This window comes from Grus americana, chromosome 1 (assembly GCF_028858705.1).
Source record: "Grus americana isolate bGruAme1 chromosome 1, bGruAme1.mat, whole genome shotgun sequence".
Classification (NCBI taxonomy): domain Eukaryota; kingdom Metazoa; phylum Chordata; class Aves; order Gruiformes; family Gruidae; genus Grus; species Grus americana.
Genome location: NC_072852.1, coordinates 35993575 through 36015525, shown reverse-complemented (window position 1 = coordinate 36015525; position 21951 = coordinate 35993575). Strand labels below are relative to the sequence as shown.

The following is a 21951-nucleotide window of genomic DNA, read 5'->3' as shown; positions in this document are numbered from 1 at the left end:
CTACAGTAATTGAATCCATCGCACGATCCAGGCTTACATATGGAACTTGAACAATAGGTATTTACTTAAATTACACAGATTACCTCAGAGATGTGGAATCTGTACGCCCTGCCCACTTCCCTGAACCTCTGGAGCTGGGATCCTGTGGGGAACATAATGGGCTTAATTACGGTGTCTGGACTAGCCGCGCAGGACCCGGAAGGCAGGAGTTAACCTCACCTCACCTTTTACATGCCAGTGACCCCAGGCTTGGCTGGGAACCTGTTGGGGCCTCTGGAGCAGCTTCTGGATCGCTCCGACTCGCGCTAACTGGTGCGACAGTGAAGGGAAACCCCGCCATGGGCAGGGCATCCGCACCCTCGCCTTCACGCCTCGGCCCGTGCGCAGTGGGTGACGCTCAGGACACCCAGGGCCCGATGCTCAGCACCCAGGGCCCGAGGCTCAAGGCACCCAGGGCCCTCTGCCCGCTGCCGCCCGCCCCGGAGGTGCCGGGGAAGGTGGCAAAGGCCCGCACGTGCGCACGCCGTGCTGAGAGGCCTGCCGTCGGCCGCCCCCCGGGGCGGGCAGCGGGCCCGGGTTGCCACCGCCGCGGCCTGGCAGCAGCGGGGCGCGACGCCAACCCAGCCACGCCCCGGCCCGCCATCCTACATCTCCCAACTCCACGGGGCCAGGCCAGCCGCCCCGGGCCGCGGCGGGGCGGGCGGGGGTTGCGGCTGTCACATGGCAGGGGGAGGGGGCTGCGGCGGGGCGGGCCGCGCTCGGGGCTCTCCCGGCCGCGCGGAGGCGGGCTGAGGCGGCGGAAAGTTTGCGGAGTGGCTGGCGGCCGGCGGCGCTGCGGTCCCCCCTCCCGCTTTCTCCCTTTATTTTTTTTCTACACATACATCCCCCCCTCGTCCCCCCCCCCGTCCCCGCCGCCTTCCCCCTTTGGCGGCGGCTCCGGGGCATGAGCAGGAGCCGCCACCCGCGCTGAGAGGCGGGAGGTCGCGCCGCGCCCGGCTCTGTCAGTGAGGGAGCGCCAGGGACGCGAGCGCCGGCAGCGGCTCCGAGCCCGCCATGCCCCGTCGGCCCCGCACGGCGCCCGCCGCCCTCCTGGCGCTGCTGCTGCTGCTGCCGCCGCTGCTGCTGGGGGGCCGCGCCGCCCGCTGCCCCGCGCCCTGCCGCTGCGCCGGGCACCTCGTCGCCTGCAGCCGCATGGAGCTGAGCCGGCTGCCCGAGCGGCTGCCGCGGGGTGCGGTGCAGCTGTGAGTATCGGGGCGGCGGGCACCGCGAGGGGCTGGGGGTACCGGCCCGGGTCCGTCCGCCGTCTTCTGCTCCCCCGGCGGTCGGAGTGCCCACGGGGGCTGCGGTCCCGTCCGCGGGCGGGTTTCGTGGCCGTAGCGAAGCCGGAGGTGCCGGCAGCGAGGTGTCGCGGGGTGGCGGGGGGGCAGCGCCTGGGGCCGGCGGCCGAGCTGTCAGCATGCGCGGCGGGGGCGGCGGGACAGCGTCCCTCGGGCGGGCTGCGGCCCCGGGAGGTGGCGGCGATAAGCGGCCGGGCTGAAATCGGGCCTGCGAGCGCTGCTCAGAGATTTGAGAGGGGGAGGAAAAAAGTTCTGATGACTTTCTTGGAAAACGTGCTATAATCATCAAGTTGATATTGGTTTCTGTGTCGGGAAAACTGGTCTCGGTTCTATTTGTGCAGTTCTTCATCTTCATTCCCCGATAGTTTTGAGTTTGGTGAGTTTATTAACGGAGGAGCTTGCCCCGTTCGGTCCGGTGGCACGGATTCACTGCATCCGCAGTAACGCGGACTGAAATGCCATCTGTGGAAAATTTACTTTCAGTGACAAACTTTTATGGACAAAGCATAAATTATGGAAGCTTTCTAAAAGCCTGAAAATAGCTGGGGGACTTTTCACATTTGTTTTTAATCTCTTGTCACTCAAAGATCTTCTATATTAGTCGTATTAATTTTCTATTACATTTCCAAAGCAGATTGAGATAAGGACTTTAAAGTAAACAGGAAGACTTTCAATTAGTTGTGGCTAATTCTGTTCAATTGCCTCGTCTGGAGGTCATGCTGCTTTACTCATGAAATGTGGATGGCTGTATTGACACCATATGGAACTGAACATAGGAATGGCTCTGGGAGATGAATATTTCCAGGAGGGGTATAGGAAAGTGTGAGGGGAAAGAAACCTTTTTTTTTTTCTTTTGGCTTACGTGATTGAAGCATGCGAATCAAATACCAGATCTGCTTTACGTTCAACAACTGGCTTTGCTTCTTATTAAATTTCATCCCTCCTGTTCTTTTGAACTATTTCAGTACGCTAACATAAGTTTTCTGATGAAACCTAAGGCTTTTTTGATAATAAGCTAAGCTTCATAGCTTAGTTTCTTAGCTTAGCTTGCTCTAGCGCTGTTAAGTTAATTCATGACAGCATGCTAAACGAAAAACAAGGGGAAAAATCACTGAACTACTTTAATTTTTAGAGTTGTTTTAAAAAGCATTTTGCATTAGCGGTAATCCAAATTTGTCTTTTCCACTTACGTTACTGAGAGACAATAAAACATGATGCAGGGCTTTTTGTTAGCACAAGGGAGGTTTTTCTAATTAGAATTCCCTTGGTAGTGTAAATTGTCCTTATGTAAGTTCACATTCCTTTAACAGTGTGAGAAAATAAGTTCCACTTGTATAAATAAGCTTTGGTCTGTTGTAAGAAACCCCGCTGTGATTACTCATTGGACAGCTGTGTCACTCGCTCTTAAACTCACAGGAGTACATCTTTGTAGGTGTCACCAAACCATGTGGTCTGGCTGCTTTTGTGTAAATATTTCTTTTGTTTGTGTCAAATGCCTTAGAAGTACCCTGCTCTTTCTTCTCTCCCCTCTTCTTCATAAGAGAGTGAGGAAAAGTGCGGGGGTTGTCTGTTACCTCCAGCTACTCCAGGATTTGGAGCTGGGATTGCGCAATCTGTCAGATTATAATGCATTTCAGTTTTACATATGCAAAAAAAAAAAAGGTTTGACTAGCCTGGATTATTGTTGCAACAAACTGTGCGCTTACAAACTGTAAAAGACTGTTTATGAATTTTATTGGTATAAGTGTACTGTGTTTTCCATGGAAGTCCATAGTGAGTATAGCCAAAGGCTAGTAGTTTAACTGCAGGCTTTCCAATCTTCTTTAGAAAACAACAACTATTACACCATGTTTTCAACATACACAGGCGAGATCTCCCAAGCAGGAGAGTGAAAGCTCTTGTGCCTGAGAAAGTCTAGGCCCGAATTAGGCTTTACACCTTCCTCTGCCCATCTGTCTACTCACCCAGATGTAAAGCGAGTTGGATGAAGTTGGTTTTTTGAAGCTCCATTTCACTCTTTCATGCCTTCTGTGTTCAGATCCCCTGGTGAAATAAAATGAGAGCATCTGATGTGGAAAGGCTGCGTGACCTCAGAGTAGACAAGGAGGGAAATAAAGAAGATGAGCCTGAGTTCTGAGTTATGCCCCCCTCTTTTTGGTGGCAAGTGTGAGGCTACTGCTTTGTACGGAAGTGGCTTCACAAAGTGGGGTGAATAGGCTATAATTGTCACCTTTACTGTGATTTTAGCAAAAAAATACCATCTTCCATAACCCTACCTTCATAGAAGGTAACAGTCTGTGGAAAACTGATAAACATTTGTAATGCCTTTGTACACAAATAGTTTTGAAGTTAGATTTTGATTTACTTCCAGGATGTGTGTCCTGAGATCGCAAGAATGTGGCTTTGTTAGAGCTGGTGTAGCAGAGCTGGAGGCGGAGGGAGGGAGTGAGAGAGGGAGGGAAGAGTGCTGGAGTGTTGGCTGGTGTCCTCCGTGTGTGCAAACTCCCGGTGGCACTGCTGTACCCCTCGCCAGGTTCACCGAGGAATGCTAAAACTGTCAGTGGGGCAGGAGGGAAAGTCTGAAAGATGGTTTTCACTTGTGTTTGTATTACATCTTTAGTAGTTACATTTTATAAATCCTCTCGTTCTCTACCAGAATTGCCAGAAAAAAGGGCCATATGGTTTTCACAGCTGTTTTTCAATATTTTCCAGACTAAAACTTGAACATAGCAAGCTGATTTATGAGTCACTTTGGATCAGTGTCTTAAAACAGCTACAGCCTGGCTTTTTGTTTTTCAGCTCTCCTGATTTCTGCTGAATTAGCAGCTCTATAGGCCCCAGTGGGACTGATTAAGAAGCTGTTGCTGGATTTGCATTTTAAAATTTGACTTGGGGCTCAGGTTTCTGAGTTCTCTAAGGAAGAAGATGATAATTGTGACTAAGTGTTGTAAATTAAGTTAAAGTCTAAAAGTTATATTTATAAAATGTGTGAAGAAACACTCGCCCTCTCCCTTTATGCATTGGGCCTTCCTTTCAATTCTTTATCACACAAACATTGGTGTTCAGAGTTACTTTCAGCTTTCTAACGCATAGACTTGTGAGTTACGAAAGACGGTCATGTAAACATAATGGAATATAGAAAATAGTTTCTTTCATAAAATGGGTTCTTAAAGACCCTCAAAAACTATGGCATGCTTTTTCAAGTGGAGGCAATTCTACTTAAATGCTCAATCTCTTTTATTAGAAATCTGAGGTGAAGAACAGATATATATACTTTTTATTGTTATAAAGAATTTCTTAATATAAATCTGGCTTCTGAAGTTTCTGAGTGCATTCACTGTTATATCTTTCATGGCTTTTGAAATTCTAGTAGCAAAAGTAATCACAGGAGATTTTCTCTCTACTTGTAATGTGGTTTTAACAGACAGGGAAAATTCAGAAATGGAAAAGGCATAGTAATAATCTTAGTGTTTTAACATTGCCGGTTCCTTTTCTTTGAAAATACTGATTCGTTTTGAAACCTTTTCTTCACATTTGTTTGAAGATACATTGAGAAATGCATTGGACTGAAATGTAGCTTTGTGACAGCAATGATAGATTTTTATATTTAAAAAATGTCTCAGATCCAGTGCTTATAAGTTTCAGAAACTTCTATAAGTTTAAGCTTCACTTGGAATGTTAGTAAAAGACAAACATTTTAACTCTTGGTTCACTTCCAACCACTCCGATTTAACTTAAAAATGTAACTTGCAAGGCTTTTCTTTGGTGAAGTTTCTCATGCTAGTAGCACTGAAATAATGTTTAATAAAACATTTATAATTTATATTTTATCCAGCAATTGATAGACAAGCATGTATACAGCTGTGTGAAACAGGCAATTTAGTATTGTCTGGGGTGGGGTTTTTTTGGTGTTGGTTTGCTTTGGGTATTTTGCAACTTGTGTTTGACAAACTGCTGTAAGTAAACCAGGAATGAGGATTTTGTATGTTGTGGGGTTTTTTTTAAAGTAGGTGCTATGTGGAAAATCTGAGGGTATCTTTAGTGTTAAAAAACAAACACAAAAAAATAGTTTGAAACCTAGTGTAAGTTGTTATGCTCACGGTTGCCTTGATAGACTCCAGATGGATGTGAGCTTGAGCTATGAGTGAAAGTGTCTGGCTCCAGTGTGGTGATCATGCACAGCAGTGGTTGTAATTGCAGGATTTTTATAGTTTAAGGACTCTGCCAGATTTTTTTTTTTTTAACATGTTATAACTCCAGCAGAACAAATCTACTCACGTCTGTTACTGTCTGGTAGGTCCTTTAGGCAAACATGTTTTAAATAAACCTTTTGCAGGGTTTTTAGATGAAATGAAGAAATGCAGGTTTTTAGCACTAATGTTGAAAGCTCTTTGTTGAAATAATTGTTGATTACTAAGTCTTGTCTGAAGCATGAGGAACAGTAACATATTAGGCACTAACAGCCATAACTTCACTGAATTTTGGCTGTTTATTTGCATAGTTCTTATAATCCCTACAGACTAAAGCCAAATATTGAATTAAGTTTAAGGGTAAAAATTGTCTCTACTCTGTCTGCTTTAAAGGACCAAGTCAGATTCCTGTCTAGATCTTTGTAACAGCAAACTTTTTCAGTCTATGTTTAAGAATGCAGTACAAGAATTTCAAATCTATGCAGCTAATGTCTGCAGGTGTTAAACAATGGGATTTTTCTCCAATCTATGGCTGGGCCAATGTTTGCACTAGATTTTTAAGCAGTGAATGATACAGTCCTTTAACTCAAGTATGGTTAACCTCATTTACAGGAGAGCTCAAAATCATAATGATGAAACTAACATTTGTGGGTTTTTGAAAATGTTAACACTGTATTGGTTTTCCATCTTTAAGAGGAAAATCTGTAGGGGTTTAGATACCTGGAAGAAGGTGGGGATATATATTAGGTGCTTGAGTCCAGAGCTGAGTCTTGGAAAACATCCCCTCCGTGGCCACCTGAAAGTGGTAGAGGGTGTTCCCCTTCCCTTGGTGGCTCCCCCCAGCCCTCACCCCTCCTTTTTTGTGCTGGAAAATGCCTTTCGCACCTGCAGGTCTGCCCTGTGCACGCTCCTGTGCAGCGTGTCTCCTCCCTGCCCGTGGCTGTGAGCCAGGCACCAGTGCCGCGGCTGGGCCTGATCCAGTTGGCCGGCTCAGAGCACACCTCGTAATCGAGTACCAGCAGTACCCCTCGTAATGCCCGTACGTGCCTGGGATTATTTTTAATGTTTGATTATTATTATTATTATTTACTGCTGACTCTGGGGAAAGACAAAAGAAGGTGGAATTGTCCTGGCAACATTGAACAAGTACTGCATAAAGCACCAAACAGTTGGGGCAGTCTGAATCATGGATTTACTGTCCCCATGTGCTGTGGGAGAAGCACAGGTGCCTGACTGGGTTGCAGTATTACACCTGTGTCTGAGGATTTGCAATGGTGGATGCAGAGATACCAGAGTTCTCTGGATCTGCAGTTGCTCAGGGCTTAGTCACAGAGAAGAACCTCTAGCACAGACCTTAATTTAAGCCAGGTCTGGTCTGTGTGCAACAGGATATGCTGATCATAAGGTGTCTTCACTTCCAGAATTGTAGAGAGGACACCTCCATGGCAGTCAGGTCTGTGTTTGGCATGCTCATTATAGGTGACTGTACTGAATCATATTATCCAGAAAAAGTAAGGAATCCCAGAGTTTCCTCATAGATTCAGCTTGAAATACACCTCATGCCCGCATGGCTTGATGAGGACCCCAGGCACGTTGGATGTCTCTTCAGTGCTTAATTAACATGGGGAAAAGTGTCATGAAGCGTGAGAAATTTCTTTGCCTTTCCCTGATGCTACAGCAGCTCACTGCTGAAGCATGCTGACGCAATTCTTCATGGGTCTGCACTGCAGACTCTCACTGGAGTGAGTTTAAGAACTCTTCAAAAATAGCGCAGTTTTTGTTTGCTGCCTTGGATAAACTCAGTGTTATAATGTCCAGCAAGCGCTTTGCAGATGGTTGAATCGGTGCAGGTGAGGTAGTGACAGGCTGTCGTATGGGATCAGGAAGGTACGTGTTGTGGTGGCTGAGTGACTAAGGGAGAGGGCTTCAGCAGGGTTAGCCATGATTACAAGATCAGTTGTGAATCTGTACCACTTGGGCAGATCTGTATAGCCGTGCAAGTTTGAGTTTCTGTCATTAGCTTCTCTGCCTTCTAGTATATGGTCATTCTTTTATTTCTGTGATGTTTCCAGTACTTCTCAGGCTACAGCAAAAATTTCTTAGGACTCTATTTTATGATGTTGTCAAATGTTTGAGAGGACATATGGTAAAGATGCATGGTGTCTGTAGGGAAAAGAATTTCTTGACAGTGGTCAAGAAAATGTGTTGTATTCTTAATGCTCTGGCTTGTTTTGTAGCAAACACTGCAAAAACACTAACAAGACTTCTTACAAACTGCATCTTTATATATTTGGGATCTTCAGTACAGAGTGGCACAAGCTAAGTGTTCAAGCTACTTCTTCAAGTGTGATTAAGTGTGGTATTGATGTAACTAGTATACAGACATCTTAAAGCTCAGAAAAGAATTAGGCCTTCCTGTGTGGTTTTGTTGTTTTGGTTTTTTTTTTTCCCCCCTGATACTGCTTGGTTAAGATCCCCATGAAATTTGGTTATATAGGAATTGTGTGAAAGCATGAAAATAGAATTGGGATTTGTGGACATTGTGTACTTACAATCTGTGTGTTGCTTTAGACAAGTAAATGAGAAGAGTAAATGATACAAATACTATGATTGACTCAAGGAATGAGACTGCAATGAGTATTGGTTTATGAATTTTCCTTGTAACCACGAGGTTGCTTTAGCCAGATCTTCTGTTGTGAAGGGATGGGGGAGAGGGGTGGTTGTTGGTGTATATAAGTCAAAATCTTAAGGTGTTTTTCATGGCTCTTATGTACACCCCAATGAACAGTTCTAAGTTGCTCAGAGGTATAGGAAATTCTTTGACACTGCTGACAGTGATCATGGTATTTATACTTACTTATACCTTACATACTCAAATGAGTTTCTATTCTAATTTTACTAACATAAAAAAATCTTCTTATGTACTTGAAAAGAAATGATAACGTGATTTGGATTGAATTGTGTTGCTTAGCCCAATATTTTATGGCAAAACTGACAGGCTGTTTATTTTTGTAACCTTATAGGGACTTAAGTCACAACAAATTATCTTCAATCAAGACCAGTCTCTTGGATCACCTTCATAGTCTTCGGGAAGTGTAAGTTAATTTGTATTAATAAAAAAAAAATCAAGACCCCCCCCCCAAAAAAAAAAAACCAACAAACCCACCCTCAACCAGTGTTTGTGTATGCTAATTGCATAGCTATTTCTGTAGGGATAATTGGTTGCACAACACGTTTGCTGTTCTGATATTTTACGTTAAGTGTACGTTTTTGAATTTTGGGGTGACGCTGTTCAGCAATTTAGCAAATCCAATGTACAGACTTGTGATTAACATCAAAGCTGACTCTCCCTTTTCTAATACTAATAGGAAGTTGAACAACAATGAACTGGAGATCATTCCAGATCTGGGACCAGTCTCTGCAAATATAACTCTTCTGTCTTTGTAAGTAGATCTTACTCTTGTCCATAGTTAGTGGAACTAACTCTACAGGGTTCGTGGAAATATGTACATTACGGAGATTAAAGTGAAATAATTGGAAATAGAGCAGCTTGTGGTTAGGAAGTTGATTATGTCATGTTATTTGGCAGGTTGTTTAAAACGTGTATAATTGAGCTTAATCCTTGTAGTTTTTATGCTTCCCTCAGATACAAAGACTGCATTAGAATTAATTTATGTTGTGGTAGTGCCCAGAAGCCTCAGCCCTGTTGTGCTAGGTACTGTACAAACATTAGTAAACGTTATATAAACTTGTACAATGCAGACTTTAAAACAAGAGTTATACTCTGTCGTTATGCATCTTGGCTGAAATCCCACTTGTGTTAAATCATGGCAGAATTCTCTTAATTTCAGTGGGCAACGTGAGGAAATCCCCTTGAGACACAGTTTCAGGACAAGTATCTAGGGTAGAAGATGTTTTGCCAATATCTTTAAAATGTCTTTTTGAGCCCATTTTAATGTGTGGTATATATTTTTTCTTTTTATGGCTGCAGTTAATACATATAATTGTGACACACAATTATGTCTATGGTCATTGTTTTCTTTGAAAGAAATTAGTAGGTTACTTGATGTGGCATCTGTAATACAAGTATAAAGTTGTAAAAGGCATGTAGGGCCCATAACCAAAACAGTTGATTTTAAAGGAAATCTTATTCCTGAGGTTTTTCACTTGAAATCAGTTTGATTTTTCCTGTGATCTAATTTCTCTAAAATGTTGAAGGAACTGCTAACAAAAATAGTTACTATTAATTGGAAAAAAGAAAAGACCTGTTTTTCATGTGTGGTATTGGGGTTTTATCAATGGGAATCTAAAGTGTCTAAAGCTAGTAATATGTAGCCCTCTGGCCAAATCCTGCCCTTGAATACAAATTGCAAGTTACCTTTCTTGAAGAAGCCTGAATGGTTAAAACAATACAGTAAACTTTGGAAAGCTGTTCAGTTAATTAAATTGATCACTATTCAATTGCTTACATCTGGTGATTTATAGGGGTTTGTTTTTACTCTAGGCCCAGGTCAGCTAAGTCAGCTGGTGCAGCCGCTGTGTCTGGATTGCTCTGTTTGAATAAGAACTAAGTGACATTTGATACTGATGTGGTTTCTTACAGATCAGAATCAGAAAAGAATGAAAGAAAAAGCAGACGGTGTCTGACAAATAACTGCTGATTTTAAGCGTATCTTCTATTTTGTATTAGTGTTGATGTTATTTTTACACTGCCATAGCATTCTGTAGTTTAAAAATCTAATTGATCTAAAGAATATATTTTCTCTTTTATCACCTTGCTGAGGTTCTTTTTACCACAAAGTTGGAAATACTACCATAATAAAGTGGTTTATAACCTCCTGCCTCACTTCTGATGAATACAAAGTTGAGAATTTGTCTTAGCATCTCCTCTAGTCTTTCTCATGGAAACTTAACTGGTTTAGATAAACCTAAAATCATCCTTCTGCAGCTGTGCAAAGATTTTTGTATTCCTTTGAGAGAATAAATTAAAATCAGTCACTGCTGGATTGGTTGTTCCATATCCTTAGGTCACGAGCTTGGTTCATTTACTCAGGTGGTCAAATATGGAAAAACCTTTGTTAGACCTGTGCTCTGCACTATGTATACTGACACTTAAAAGGAAAAAAAAGTATTTCTAAAAGCTTTTATCATACTACCAATGCAGTTAAAGTTGGTCTGGTTGGGTGCTGGCTTCTTCTCACTGTAATTTCCATTACTTCTGTGTGGCGTTGGGAGATTACTGAATATAAGTGTGCTCCAGCTGAGATTTAATACCTATTCTATGACCACAGCAGAGATTCCTTGAGATTAATATGGTAAAAATCATTCATTAAGCAATATAAAAGTTTTACGTTAACTTATCAATATCAGTGTATAATAGTTAAGACACTTGTTTGTTCCATATCAAAGCAGATGTACACAGAAGTTAAAATTAGAGTGTGGTATTGCATTGTTCAAAAAATAAAGCATTTTGTTTCTTTTGCAAAGGTTTCTCTTTAAAACATAGAATAGAATCATAGAATCGTTTTGGTTGGAAAAGACCTTTAAGATCATCAAGTCCAACCATTAAACCTAACACTGGCAAGTCCACCACTAAACCATGTCCCTAAGCACCACATCTACACATCTTTTAAATACCTCCAGGGACGGTGACTCAACCACTTCCCTGGGCAGCCTGTTCCAGTGCTTGACAGCCCTTTCAGTGAGGGAATTTCTCCTAATATCCAACCTAAACCTCCCCTGGTGCAACTTGAGGCCATTTCCTCTTGTCCTATCACTTGCTACTTGGGAGAAGAGACCAACACCCACCCGGCTACAACCTCCTTTCAGGTAGTTGTAGAGAGCGGTAAGGTCTCCCCTCAGCCTTCTTTTCTTACACGTTGGAAGTTATTTGTGTAAAGATGTTAAATCTCATTTTACATAAAAGAATATAAATAAAGAGGAATTCACATACATCAGTCGTCTGGCATAAAAATATATGTAATATAGTGGTATCAAAGATGCAAAAAACATTCAGTCTAATGATACATTATTTTTCTTAGAAGGGAAAAAAAATTTCACTTATTTTTTCTGTGTTGGATATTATTTGGAGGGGTTGAATTAAACTGAGTTAATATATATATGTCATGCGAAGAGAATACATATGGAACAATTAGAATATAATTTTTAGAACCACTCTTCAAATAATAGCAGTACTTGAAACATCTGATGACTTTCTTCAGGATTTTAAACTTTTATATGAAAGGAGTTTGTGGAGCCTTTCCAGAACAAACCACTGTTTCCTTTTTGAGTCTTTGTTCTGATTTTCAAATAATAGCAGAAAAGAGGATGATAGTCTTCTGAAACTTGATTTGATTACGTTTCTGATGAGATACATATATGTTGGTTCATTACTGTCAGATGAAAAGCCAGGGGTCTTCAACGAATGCTGTGGAAGTGGTGCACTGCTTTCTTGCCAAAATCTTCATTGTTGAAGAAACACTCTTCTTGCAAGAATTATTTTTCCCACTTCTTAGTACTTGTCACTCAGCTCTGGAGCCTTAGAATTTTACCTGTTCTGCAAGAATTTTCTTGCCCTGTAAAGGAAATTACACTGCTGGTATGTCTACAGTGAATAATAGTGCAGCTATCTCCATACAGCACTGTATGTCTAAATTCTTTGAGCAGTGTAAACAAGCATGGGTGGATTATCGTGTTAGTGTAGTTTCCATTTCTGGAGCTACCTCATTTCTAGCTATCTAATTGATATTTATCTACCTTAGATATTTACATACTGTTGAATTATGCAGGGTAAACATACTCAGAGCAGTAGATGTTCCCAGTCTCATGGTCATGGTCTGTTGGTAACATGAAATGACGATACCAGCATTTTATTTTTACGGATGCCAGTTGAAAGTTGAACACCATGGGAGAGAAACATGTCAGGCAGGCACAGCCACCACCACCCCCCTGGAAAGACCATGTGTCTTTGTGAAGGAGTATGCAAGCAAATGCAGGCACGCTCTCATTACATGGCTGGAGATGCATCTATGATTTTATTCATGTGATGAGTGTGTATCTTGTCACATGGCCCAGGAGAGCTTCTGAGCTTCCTGGGAATCTGGAAACTGCTGTGAACTAAATGGGTGGTGCTTTGGGCTAAATCTGGTCACGAGGCCTTAGATTGTGAAGCTATGGTGGCTTGCCTGACACTAACAGATACAATACGTTCCAGACAGAGCAAAGAGTAGGATTCATCATCCCTACCCTAAATTCTTGAAAGTTTGACATTGTAAGTATGAGTTACTAACTCTAGATCTTCTTCAGGATGAATGGAGAACAAAAGGCTCTCTCTGAAGTGATTTGTGTTCCCCAAGATAGTTCAGATGACTTTCCTACTGAAGCCCATATGGATACCTATTTTAAACTAACTTTTAGATGTCTAAAGTTAGGTTTCTTTTGAAATGTCTAGCCAATGTACTTGGGCATGCCTGTCTTACAGTGATGTTACTTGCAAAGGTCTGATTGGATCTTTAAGCATGTTTGACCATTTAAGTCAATTACTTGAAATTTCAGGGTGTTCCTTTTGCTTAGTCACTGGGCCCTTTTCTCTGTCTTCTGTGGGAGAAGGCAGGAAGAGAGCAGTTTATTGGGGCAGAAAGTAAGAAGTTCAGCCATTTGCCAGAGATTGCCAGCTCTCCAGTCATCACAGTAGCTCTAGCCAGGAGCCTGGGTCCTCCCAAGTGCTGAACAGCATAAGCTTTTGGGGAGAATACTGGATTTAACAACTGATTACCACAAATATATAAAGTACAGACACCATGCACAGTAATGTAGGTGTATTTATCCCTAGAAGTAAAATATGTTAATATTTCCTAATTTGCATTCCTGAAGTGCTTGTAAAAACAGTTAAATTAACATAGAATTGCTTTAAATGGTTGTGGTAGAAAATTCTGCAGTTCTGGGAGAATAAACAAGTTAGTTTTCATTGTTTCTAGATAGGTGGATTGCTTTCATGTCAGGTAGAGAAATGGGCCCTAATGCCCTTGTTCTAGGAGAATACGCAAAGTTTCTGAATTTGGTTCCCATTCTAATGACATTCCTTATCCGAGATGTACCAGTCCTGCTCTATTTATCCTGAAAATCTGCTAGAATCTGTGATGTTGATCTGTTGGAAGAAAACTAGTATTGCCTTTTAGGGCTGTCATTGCTGTAAAGTTTTGTACCTAGGTTGAATCCAGAAATATATTGAAACCAAGTAATTTAAGTACAATAACCTTGTATAGAAGTCCTGCATGGTGTTTAACTACCAACTACCAACAAGTTAAAAGTTTAAAGTTTTACTTTAAAACTCTTGGGAGAATGTTAACTACTTTTAGTGTGATTAGTGCTTTGTAATGAAGACACTGATTTGCAAATGCTGTGACATTACTGAAGGTTTTGTTTTAAATAAGAAGTTTTAAAGTTTAAATAAGAAACCATGCTACTTTACTTGCAAAATTTTTAAAAATACATAATTGTAGACACCATCCAACATCCGTCCTTGAGTACTGTGGAAAATGGAAGGCAGCAGTGACTTTAAAGAGACAGAACAGCTTTGAGTATGAAAGTATCCTGTCTTTCCAACTAAATTTTACTGTTCTTATTAAAATGTATATGTAGAACTAGACTTAATACTAAAACCTCATGTTTCTTATTACCCACACCAAGGATATGTTATATAGTAATCATCTTGCTGTCTGTAGGGACCTGAAAAGCTGTACATGCCAAAGTCTCTAGTGTGTATAGTGAAATTCTAAGGTTAGGCTAGCTTTAAACAATGGAGTGTTTTAAATAAACTTGTGATTTTACATTTTATTGAATAGAAATTATTTTATTAAAATGCACTGGTACATACGGTGTAGGTGATTTAGATGGAAATACCCTTGTAGCTTATGTTGTAAAGATTTAAGTTTTAGCCTAGAACACAAATATTCAGTCTTACTAAAACCAGAATGGAAAATACAAAGTTCATAGTGCAGAAGTAAAAGGAGCATGAATGATTCACAGTTCAGTCATGTTTTTCAAGTTTTACATTAATATGTAATTTGTATTAGGTTCCCACTTTTTTCTGAATGTGAAATCTTCTTTTCATGAGACATATGCAACACGGTACAGGTTTTCCTCTGCTACCCTGAGAGGACCCTCCAACCCCATCTGAACAGAAAGGCTTTAAGGCAGTTAAAACAAGGAATCACATAGCCATTGACTTTGGAGTGTTGAGACGATGAAAAATGTTGCCAGTATTGAGGAGGTTTCTTGAAATGCACCCACTTGTTTTGTTAGGTGCTGGATCTTAATCCACAAGTCACTTTTCAGAAGCCTTTCTAGAGCCTTCTGTTTGTAATGTCTTTCTGTCAGTATATGCTGATTTTAAATGCATTGGCTTTGAAGACATCTCTCTTGTGTCCTGGATGTTTAAAAACGTAAATGAACAAAAAGTATTAACAAAAAAGATTGGTCAGGAGATAAAAACAGGACAAAAACTGTAAAGAAGCCAGTCTTAGGTGACTGCAGAGGTCACAAGTTTTCATAGCAAGCAAAATTCTTTCAACTTTAAATGTAGCTTTCTGATCAGCCACTGTAAAATGACTCTGATTACTTGGTTATGATTACTTGATTATTAATCTTGGGCCTTTGGTGTTCAGTGAACACTTCTGCAAAGCAAACCTAAAAGCTAAAAGTGAATTGCTGTACTGAAAAAGTACAAAGTCATTCTCTTCAAAGGAAAAATAAATAGCAAAATTCTCTAAGCCATCAAGAATGACTTGTTTAAAAAAATGATTATTTTGATCACTGAAAACAAACCAAACCCCAGGGAATGCCAAAAAAGTTTTTTCAGGTTCAGATGGTAGTGTGTGCTTTGAATGAGAGGTTCTATGTGTTGCTCATCTAACCCACACAGCTGCAGCAGGGAATTTATTGGAGAAGAAGTTCTGCAAGTTTTAGTGTATACTGGGCTTCATAAATAAGCTCTAAAATTTTAAAATTAGAAGAGCCCAGGTTTAGCTTTCTGTCTTCCTATATTAGCTCCTTCCTGCTACCTTGCTTATTTGCTCATTAATCCTGATTTCAGTCATCAGTAAAATTTCTTCAGTGGACAGCATGCTTTGTTCCAATCTGAATAAAATTCTGTTGATGAAAGACCTGGTTACAACAGGTTGTTTCCTGAGATTGGCAAAGCGTTGTCCTGTCGGGCAGTGGAGACAGAGCTAACTCTGATGTGATACAAACCTTTAGTATGTGGAGCTTATGATACCGTAGTGTCACTATCTTTACTTATAAGGCTTTCAGGGTGAATGGGATTGTTCGTGCTACTTAATTTAAATATATAATCTGAAAAAGGATTTTTCTTTATAGCTCTTAAAACTAAGTAAACTAACTCTTAAGTTGAAGTGGTTTCTCATAGATCTTTGCTAAACAAGATGCTGAGCTTATGACTAAAGATTTGTAAATTCAGCTGTATTTTGGCCAGCTTTGTCTTGCATCCATTCTCCTTACTGGGAAGAATAAAAGAGTCTTACCTACTTCAGTTGGAGGGGAATAATAGAGCATATACTGGTCACTGATTTTCATTCTTGGTTAAAACAAAATTTCTGACAAAATTCGAGCATGCACTGTTGCATTCTAGCTTTGATTAATCAACATACAGCTTAAATACCTATCTAACTTTATGCACAAATGTAGCTAATGAAGAAAAGTGGTGGTTAATCTCTTACGCTATTTAGAAGGGATTTTATTGTAGTATTGTGTGTCCATTTCTGTTTAAAATGTGGAAAAGTATATTTAAATAAGTTTTGCGATAATGGGCGTCCCAGATCATGCTTCAGATAGTCATCTGGAGAAGTAAAATTCAATTAATTGAAGGAAACGTGCAAAATTGATTATACATTTGCCCCAGCTGGCAATGTAGAAATACGAGTGATAGTTTGCACTGTGGCAGTATCTTAATAAGGAAAACTCCTGTGAAGTGCCTTCTGTAGAGATAGAAGTTTTTTTCGTAATCCTTGTTTGCAAGATTATTTGGGGTAGGTACGAGAAATCTGGCTCTTCGTCATCTCACAGTAGGCTGGGAGTGGAAGCTGCCTGTAAAATCCAGAGAACGCTGTCTCAGTTCGTATTTAGAACGCCACAGTCACAAGAAAGAAGTTTAGACGCAACTCCTGAAAATGAAAGCTTACATTCAGTAGGAGTGGATGCCTTTTCCTTCTACGCTTGCCAGAGAAAGTGGTATTGTGTGTTTATAAAGCTAGCATACTAAACTGAAGTCTGGCTCCCAATATTAAGAAAATGTTGGTCAAATATTTTACATCCTTGTCATCTCTTCAGCTACCACTTTATTATGGGAAGGATTAAGATTTGGATGCTGCCTGGAAGAGTTTGTTTTGAAGAAGGATTGAAAAAAAGGATAGAGGAATGCCAGACTGGGCTTCAGGCATAAGGCTACTTGGAGAAAGTCCCAAAAATGAGAGTGGTGGTAAACCATGTGTGACTTGGGCTGATGTTGTGAGCAAAAAGCTAGAGCAAAGAAACTTACTGGAATTAGTTCTTGCAGTCTTTGACATTTGGTGTGGAGACTAAGAGGAAGTAAATGAAAGAATTTGAAAAGGAACCTGTCTTAGTCAGACTTGCAGACATGGAAACTAGATTTTTATGGCAGCAATTTAGGCTGAATGATGGGAAAGGGAAGAAGTATGTAGAAACCCAGAGTTTGTTGTATCAAAAACATAAAGTAGTGAGAGCCTAGACGAATGCTTTTGCAATGAGAATGGAAAAGAATGCAAATTTTATGAGCTATTTGAAGTGGACAAAATTGGCATGATTTTCTGATCAACAGTGTTAAAGAAAAAGATGAATTAAAAAGAATAACAGTGGGTCAGAAAAATAGAGAACGCTGTTCCTGTGTGACAAAATGGAAGAATGGTAGGAAATTTTACCAAGGTGTAGGTGCCAAGTTGTAGGGCATACAGTACAGAAAATGAAGGAAGTCAGAATGAAGTTAAGAGGTCAGGCATAAGTATTAAGGTTATATCTTAAAGAAGTGGTAGGTGGTTACTGCAATAGAGCAGTGAAATACAATGAGTGAAATAGAAGTGGACAGGAGAACATCTCCCAATTTGTACTGACAGTTGAGATTAGGAGTACATCTAGAAGGGTGTGCAGTCTGAAGTGCCTAGACTTTGGTCTACACTCTCCAAAAGGGAGGCTTGGTTCTGTAACAATAAAGAATAGGTGTTTTTACTTAACGAGTCCATACATAAGATTAGAAATACGATTTATAATATTATAAATATAATGTAAATATAATATTTTAATATAGATTAATATAATATTATAAATAGAATAATATAAGATTATGCTGGATTTAATCTAGGCCCTACTTATAATTGTCCAAGAATTTAGCATGAACTAACAGTCACAGAGTGCACCAAGTCTGCAATGGGTTATTATTCCTGTTGTCAGCTCATGCTGAAATAGCTATGCCTGCATTGCTTTTGTTTACCTTCTTTAAAATAAAGTTAATGAACTCACATATTCACTTGGCTGTCATGTGCTAAGTAACTTGTCATTATTTTGGAAAGGCCAGAAAGTGTAATGGGAAACAGACTTCAAGGTATGAAGAAGATAGTTTGGAAGGAAAGTTTAATTAATTACATACATACTTGTACTATGACTGGAATCAAGAGAGAATTGCTACGGAAGTGTCACATGTTTGGAAGTTTGGATTTACCTCTGTCTTCTTTTTGATGATGAAAACATCTCTGATCCCAGAGTTGTTTCATTCTGCATCTTTCTCTTCCCCTTTTCCCAGTTTATGTTTGGTTTAGAAATCAATAAACCTTTGGTGTCAAGTTTTGGACAGGGTATCAGTAGCCTACAGAGTTCTGAGTTTTCATTTTCTGCTTTGTGCCTGTATACCACAAAAAGCAGAAAAAAATAAGAGGAGAGACTTGCTGATACCTGGCTTGAAAGAGCAACGACAGGAATGGATCTTGGAATGAAGGAGATCTTCAAAAGAAGGAACAGCTGCTTGCCACAAGGAACGTGAGAAGCCTGTGTGTGAAGGAGACCTGTGGACCTACCAGTAGGACTGGAAGTGAGCCAGAATCCTGGCTCAGTATCTGGCATCTTCATCTTAGAGAAAAACAGTTTCACTTAAAATATTTCTGTATCTAACAGTTGCAAAGATTAAAAAAAAAAAAAAAAAAGGGTTCTTAATTCAGTGCAGTTGGGTGTCTAATGGTGAGAAGAGCACGTAGTCCCGTTCGTATCAGAGGATTTTTGTAAGGGTAATGTTCAGCTTGAAACCATAATTAAAATATTTTAAATGATGTAATTGTTCATTACAGTCTGGATAATTTTAGTAGTCAAATGAGTAGAAATTGAAGAGAAAAAAAAAAAAGATCTTTTTTGTCTCTTTTTGTAGGAGTTACTGAGTCTTTTTGTTCTGGTATGTGCTAAAGTTGTCCAGCTTTATCCTAAAAGCCACAAAACATGAGTCTTCCAGCACTTTCTGAGGAAGTTTATTACAGTACTGATCTTTCACCTTTACTAGCCATTTTTTTTCTTTTTGCTTAAATTTTCTTCCACTCAGTGTCCTTACATCATTGTTTCTTAGAAGAGCTCCAGCAGTCCACAGGAGTTTGGGAGGGCAGGAGGGGGAGTGCAAGAAACAATAAATGATATGCCAGGAGTCGTATGATGTCAGTGGGTGAGGGGAGGGAAGAACAGGTGAAGCAACCACAAAGATTTGAGGAAATGTGAAAAAGGAGGCTGTGAGCTGCAGTGGCACGTAGCAGAGACCACCCGGTACATGCTCGGATGTGGACAGTCGCATCTGCTTTGCCTATGCTCTGACATGGCGGCCTCGAAGCCAGCTCTGATCTGGAAGCCATGTAAGCACAGGACAGTCAAACTAAACATCTGTGAACCCCTGCGCCTTGGCTTCAGCACTGCTGAGAAAGATATATCTACCTCTAGAAGAGTGCTTTTTTCTCTTTACTTATCCTCTTAGTCTCTAGCAAGAGACTCTACTATGATTTCATTTGCCTGTTTGTGAGGCAAATTCAATATATCCTGCCTCTCAGGGCTTACTGGAGGGACAGGAGATACCATCTTAGTCCAGAATCACACAGATGTTAAAACAGTTATTTTACATCTAGCAGTTTCAGAGAACAGGCTGCACAGACACAGCTCTCCAAAATTATCTTTCCAGACAACTTGTTTTTTACCAGGTTGTTCCAAATCCAGACTCCCTACACATGCTCCTTGTCAGGATCATGGTGCAAGGTAAGATTAAGAGGTTCTCAAAACACAGCAGATCAAGATCTACCTGGAAGAAAGAGTTACGCTGGAGAAGGAAGTGCAAGAGTATTTTTTGTGCTGAGGTTTTGAATAGAAACAAAAGATAGGAATTTATGTCTTAATCTGTTTCAGAGTTGGGGCTTCCATGTGATAGGACCAGAGTAATGAAGCTTGCATAGATATTTCTTACTTAGAAAACATTACGTATTGACAATCTTTATCAAAAGATATTTAGTCATACTATCTCAGATCTTTAAAAAATGGTGGGTTTTTTGACACATAAGGACTATTGTGTCTAAATGGTGTTCAGTAGATCCTTAACAAATGGATATAGAAGTTGCTGTCCTTTCCCCAGAGGCAAGGAAAGTATAACTCGATATGTCAGGTATATTGTAGCTGTTGTTTTCATAGAGTGAATCTTGAGATCACGATTGATAGGGCTGTTATAGATGTTTTGGCCTAGTGGTGTGGTTAAAGTCATGAATGCTGAGACAGAAAGCTAAGGTTTCTCATACCGTAATGGAAAACTGATATGCTGTCTTAAGCTGGTATTCACACAGGCTTATGTAAAAATAATTAAATCAGTCTGCGTGCACACTGGGGCTGTTGGGGGTTTTTTGCTGCAAGCCAGGGTGTAGGCACTCAAATTGCAAAGGGCATGTTCAAATTTATGCAGGTATTTTTGATGGTTTTATCTGTGTTTCTCGGTGCTCCTGCTGCTTTAGCTGTAACAGGGGAAGTTGCAAGGAAGCTGGAGCGTGTTGCTGTTTCTTGCACGTGAAGAAATTGTGATGGGATTGCTGCAGGTCTACTTCTGTGAGAACTTGATGCGCTGGTTCTCTTGTTGCAGGGGATCTCTGTTGCTCTGATTTCTCCTTGAGGGTCTGTGAGATGAAACCCGTGCGGTGCGTGCAGCTCCTTTTGTCTGAGCACAGTAATAACGGCACTTCGCTGGAAAGTTGAGAGGTTTTTTTGCACAGTGAACAAACTTGTATGCCATTGTGCTGACACAAAGGATACTGTTTGGTTCTGCCTTGACAATTAGATAGGCTTGCATTTTCAAACACATCCTTCTTGACTAATTTTGACAGTGATTTGGCAGTTATGAGGAAGCAGATACGTTTTTATTTGATTTACTTAAGTGATTGTAAAGAAAAATCAGATTAGAATTAAACTTTCTCATTCTAACTAAAGTTGGGCCTTAAAGTAGAACTATTTGGATATGTTCAGCACTGGATAATCTTCTAGGTGTGAATTATGGCACTTTTTTTTTTTTAAGAGAAAAATGGACTAGAAGGTTGGGGCAGTAAGGAGTGAACCATTCAGATATTTTGCATTTGAGTAGCTTCTACAAATATGAGTAAGTAGGAAGGTGCAGTGAGGGCTGGTTTTGTTTTCGTTGTGAGATGGACTAGGATTTAAACTGAAAGAGTGTAGATTTAGGTTAGATGTTACGAAGAAATTCTTGACTGTGAGGGTGGTGAGACACTGGAACAGGTTGCCCAGAGAGGTTGTGGAGGCCCCATCCCTAGAAGTGTTCAAGGCCAGGTTGGATGGGGCTTTGGGCAACCTGGTCTAGTGGAGGGTGTCCCTGCCATGGCAGGGGGGGTGGAACTAGATGATCTTTGAGGTCCCTTCCAACCCAAACCATTCTATGATTCTGTGACTTTGATGTGTAGCTCTCTTCTGGTGAACAAAAGAGGTTGCTTTCTCCCTACTGTATGATCTTACCATCACCAAAAAAGAAAAATGTTCCCTGAAACAAACAAGCTGGGGTTTTTTGTTTGTTTGTTTTTGTTGTAACCTGGTCTGTGTTAGGTAATTTGCCAGTTAGTTTAAGTGCTAATCTGAAGGCTATATAAGAGTTTTATTCGGTTCCATTAGGTCCAGCTAAACTTTGTAATACAGGGGCTATTATCCTGCCAGTTGTGAGGAATTTCTGTTTTATGGAGCAATGCTGACACAAAGACAGCACTGTGCAAGCCGTCTCTATAACTGAACACTTTCACACTGCAATTTAGGAGGCGTGCAGTTCAGGAAATTGCTGGCTTCTGCTGGAGCACACTTTTACTGCAAGGAAAATTTTATTCATCACTCAAGTA

General features: G+C 40.6%; 1 protein-coding gene across 1 annotated transcript in view; it reads left to right on the top strand.

The window, feature by feature from the left end:
- The first annotated feature begins 828 nt into the window (after window positions 1-828).
- The window catches only part of LRIG3 (leucine rich repeats and immunoglobulin like domains 3), a 44872-nt gene continuing 23749 nt past the window's right edge, over window positions 829-21951 (top strand). Inside the window, exons 1-3 of the mRNA XM_054835975.1 lie at window positions 829-1241; window positions 8551-8622; window positions 8896-8970. Coding sequence (XP_054691950.1) covers window positions 1054-1241; window positions 8551-8622; window positions 8896-8970 — 335 coding nt within the window. The 5' untranslated portion in view covers window positions 829-1053. The remainder of the gene's footprint in view (window positions 1242-8550; window positions 8623-8895; window positions 8971-21951) is intronic.